The following is a 4,820-nucleotide window of genomic DNA, read 5'->3' as shown; positions in this document are numbered from 1 at the left end:
CACGTTCTCCAGGAACACCTTGAGCACCCCGCGGGTCTCCTCGTAGATGAGGCCGGAGATGCGCTTGACGCCGCCGCGCCGGGCCAGCCGCCGGATGGCGGGCTTGGTGATGCCCTGGATGTTGTCGCGCAGCACCTTGCGGTGGCGCTTGGCGCCGCCCTTGCCCAGGCCCTTCCCGCCCTTGCCGCGGCCGGACATGCCGAGAGCGGAGACCGCACAACGTCGGGTCCCGTCCCCCGTGCTGCGGCCTTTATCCCGCTGCTGCGGACCGAACTGAGAACCTCAGACAGACGGGAAGGGCCACCCCGTGGGGGGAGGGAATGTGACGAGACAAAAAAAAAAAAAACAAGTCTTCGGTTTCCTGTACTGTTTTGTTTGTACCTCGTAACCATTTTGTTACTCTGTTTGAAAACTTTAAAAATTGCTTTCCAATGCGAACGCCAAGCGCGAACGTTGTGAGAAATACAAAAAAGGGAAGTAATAAGATAACAACCTTTTATCCCAGCACACAGGGAACACTTAGTCCTGCTGCCTAGTTTGGGACTTTGGTGAATAGATAGGTGCACATATTTTTTCAAAGAAAATTCACAGTGCCGTGTATGACGTTTTGGAACTTCTTTACACTGATTACATTTTAATTTCCCTTTTCTAAAGACAAAAAAAAGTTGTTTTTAATATCTACTTGTTACTCCTTCTTAAGAATTCTCTATAGCACACTTTAACCAATTCCCTGGCAATTCCTTAATAAGCCACATGTTTAAAATAATTGTTTTCCCTACTGATTGATGTACCACTTTTAACACTATACTTGGAACTGTAGGGGCCACCCTACGATGGCTCCCTTTGACGTGAAGATTATTAAAATCCAGCAAATTTTGGAAAAGCTTTTTACCTCCTCCACAACTGCCTAAAAGGAAATTAGATAGAGGACCTGCTCCAGGAAGAGAGTTATCACAGCAGAGAACTGTTTTATACTATGCGCTAGGTACAGATGATGGGGGGGGGAGCAAGGCCGGTTTGATCAAAGCCCTTTATGTTCCATTGTTTCTGAGTGGCCCAGAAACATTTTATTTACCAGGCATTTACTCTTCCTGTGAATTACATTCCTCCCCTTTTGAAGTTCCAGACTCCCATCCCCTTCTCCTTAGTTCAGAAAGACATATATACTTCATTTTACTTGACTGTCTTTGAAATTTCATGTCTGTATGGATTCCCGGTATGTATACCATTATAGTTTATATTTTCTTATTAATCTGTCTTATGTCAACGTGGTATTTTCCTGCTAATCTGTCTCACGTCAGTTTGGAGGCTAGAAGGGCCTCCTGCTCTCTGACAGAACCATTACTAAAAATTCTATTCTGTTCTATAGTTTAGTCAATTTCCTTTGCCAAAGGAAATCTATTTTCAGTTGAATCTTTGGAAAACTTACACTAGGGAAAGTGAAAAAAGGGATTATTTATGTCTGTGTAATACTCCATCACAAGCATTTTCTATGATACATTTTAAGTAAAGTCTCTAGTATTTAACATAATGTGCTTTCTATTTTTTTCTATTTTAAAGGAGATCTGTACATAATTTATTTCTTGAGGATAACCTAGAATTGAAATGCTTTGTCAGAGAGGATGTGGATGTTGTGGTATTTGATTAATATTACTACATTTTCCACAAAATTCTTACCACATTCAGCAATAACTGTTGTGCATGTAAGTTTATCATACATACTCAAAGAGGCATATTTTGAGATGGTATATTCTGCTCCCCTTCAAAATACTGTAACTTGTTTCAGGTTTAAAGGAAAAAGGAACCCTCTTGGAATTTTTATCATAACTGTATCGCACTGATTAACTGGGGCAGAAAAACAGACATCTTTAAAAGAGTGAGTTCTTCATCTTTGTATATTGTAGGAGCTGGACATTTTCCCCTTATTTCCTTCTAGGTTCTTTGGCTGATCTACTAATTAAGATGACATAAAACAGATTAACAGGACAAAAACATTCAATTTCAAAAGTACAGAAGCCCTGTAAAAAATAAGACTTAAAGGCAGTCAAGCAATTAAGGCTTCTATGACATCCCCAGCTAAGGAATGGGAGAAGGGCCTGGGGCTACGGAGGGGAGGACAATCCACAGCAGATAAGATTAGAGTTTCATAATCACATGTCTGCCCCGCCAAGCTGAGTCTTTCACATTAAAAAAGTTATGTCTGATAATAGCTCTCTCTCTCTCTCTCTGTTATCAACCCCGTACTTAAATTCTTTAAGGCATTTAGGGGGAGGGCAAAAGTTTCTCTTTACCCGTGGTATTCTCAGTTGACTTTAGTTCAAAATAGTCCATGTGTCCATGGCACCTGGGGGAGACTTGTTCTGAACCCCTTCACTGTCATAATGTTACGTTAAAGTAGTGCCTGGCTCACGGCAGTGGGGTAATGAGTATTTGTTAAATGAAAGGTAGGGGAATGAAAAATTCTCTGTCCTCTTTGGATTTCTGCCTAGGAATTAAACTGACTGGAAAAAAGCATACACGTTTTGTTGAATTTTTATATGTTACATGGCAGCCCTCACAAGAGAAGGAAGTCCCGAAGCAACTAGTCAGGGAGATTTCATATTTTTAGAAGAGGTAAATTTGTGAAGAATTGACAAGACAACGAGGTTTGGGCTTGGGGTAGTAAGTTGAAGAAATAAGGTTTTTTTCTTGTGGCCTTTCAGCCCCAAATTCCTTCTGGTGATAAGCAGGCCTCCTTCCCTCAGGGTGCAGGGTGGGTGCCTGTCCCAGGGGAGGTTTATCTCCTGCTTTCAGGGAAGGGCGGAGCAGGGAGTGGGGGGAGGGGCGGGTCCAAGGGACCTTTCTGCTTCTGCAGTTTTCTCAAACTCTTTAAGCTTTAGATATTCAATATATGCCTAGGTGCTTTGGGGCATCGAGTCAGAATGAACATGGCAAGTCTGCTTTCCTCCCAAGCCCACTTTCTGAAACCCTTTCTTGAGTAGTGATGTTGCACAAGCTGAAAGCAAGACATTCCAACCTGTCCTCCTTCACCGTCAGTCTGCAGCAAGGCCTCACCGTTCTGCTTCCTTTTCCCCCTTAACCCCCTTTCTCCCCCTCCTCCTCCTCTTCCTGCCTCCTCCTTAGTTCAGAACCTCACTCCTGGCTGGTATTTCCAAACTTTTCACCTGGATCTCACCCCCCTTTCCATTCGTTCTCAACTGGGCCACCAGAATAATGAATCTGAATCATACATTTTACAAGATTTTAAAATTCTGCAGAGTCTGCCTTCCTCTAGTAGATAAACTTTATATTTCTTTTCAAGGTGTACAAAGCTCCTCAGTATCGTAAGGTTCACTGCCCCACCTTCTACTTATCTTTCCACATTCATCTCTGGCCATCCCAGCCTCCAGCCATGCTAGAGGATTTCTAGGTCCCGGGTACTCGACCTGGAGCACGCCTCCCCTCCCCGCTACACCACCTGCCCCGTTCAGCAGACTCCATTTTGCTAGCTTCCCAGTTTTGTTTTAGAGTCCGTATTTTCTTAACTGTTTCTTTGGAAGAAGCTGGGACTTTCCCATTGCAGGTACATTTCTTAGTGCCTATGAGGTACCCGAGACCAGTGTGCGGGATAAATGTGAGAGTGAAAAATGGTGGCTGCTTTGAGTAAGCAAATCTCAAAGTTAGCCTGAGGAGGTAACCTGGCCACACATGTTTTGTTCTTGCAATGCACTCTGCAGGTCCTTACTCTTGAGCAAAGGTGCTAACGGTAGATCTACCTGGATTTACTGCTGCTGGTCCAACACAGCACCCAAACCAGGCATGCCTTTAATATGGTTTCCCCTGTCATCAGAGGCACCAGACTTCCCTGCCAACAGAAATGAAAAGACATGCTGCATTCGTGGGAATATTATTTTAGAGAATTGAAGAGGTGGAGAAGAAACATTTCCAGCTCTTCACTCAGCTCCACGAGAAAGAACTCAGGTTTATTTTGCAAACCATACCGGTTACACCGCTAATAGGCCTTTAACAATGCTTGGAATTTTAATGGGAGATGGTGGGCCAAGGGACCATGGTGTGGATACCTGCAGGGGTGACCTGAGGGAGTTAACTAGTTGAGAAAGTAAAAAGCGGAACACGATCTACATTATACTGCCTGGTGACACCAAGTCACCAAGTTTCCAGTCAGCACTACTGTCCTAACACATTACCTCCCAAATACAGCTTTAAAAGATGGAGGCTGTGGCCCTACTTCAGCCTGGGGAGCAAGAACCAGACATACTAGATGATTAGTTCTGGTCTCATCCACTGAGACCTACCACTCCAAGATCCTGCTTAATCCTTTAACTCTAGAGGCCATTTAGTGAGGCCTACCCAAATAAAGCTGAAGGAGCCAGGAACTATTAGGAGAGGGTCTCCACAGGACTTCCAGAGATGCGAGGTGTTATTTGCATTAGTGTCTTACTAGACGAAATATACTAAAAAGCAACTGCAAACTAAACGCTGAAATAGGCACGAGGCAAATCCCAAAAGCAATTACCTAGAACACTAGTTTACATACTACTTATGTAGAAAAAATTAATGTTCACTTCTACTTTTTACCAAAGTTAAACAGCGAACAAGCTCTTTTTATAGAAAGGGTGGATGGCTCTGAAAAGAGCCTTTGGGTTGCGGTCGGCTGCAGGCGGGCTCACTTGGAGCTGGTGTACTTGGTGACGGCCTTGGTGCCCTCGGACACGGCGTGCTTGGCCAGCTCCCCGGGCAGCAGCAGGCGCACGGCCGTCTGGATCTCCCGCGACGTGATGGTCGAGCGCTTGTTGTAATGCGCCAGGCGGGACGCCTCG

General features: G+C 44.4%; 1 protein-coding gene across 1 annotated transcript; it reads right to left on the bottom strand.

The window, feature by feature from the left end:
* Positions 1-3: 3 nt before the first annotated feature.
* LOC102737389 (histone H4 type VIII) lies at positions 4-235 on the bottom strand (the record flags this gene model as incomplete). Its single annotated transcript, XM_006736768.3, has 1 exon — positions 4-235. A coding segment is annotated over exon 1 (195 nt), but the record flags the coding sequence as incomplete, so codon positions are not given.
* Positions 236-4,820: the final 4,585 nt, after the last annotated feature.

This window comes from Leptonychotes weddellii, unplaced genomic scaffold (assembly GCF_054177405.1).
Source record: "Leptonychotes weddellii isolate Sample4059 unplaced genomic scaffold, ASM5417740v2 HiC_scaffold_15446, whole genome shotgun sequence".
Classification (NCBI taxonomy): Eukaryota; Metazoa; Chordata; class Mammalia; order Carnivora; family Phocidae; genus Leptonychotes; species Leptonychotes weddellii.
The sequence above is the reverse complement of the archived record's forward strand: the minus strand, read 5'-3'. Positions and strand labels throughout refer to the sequence as shown.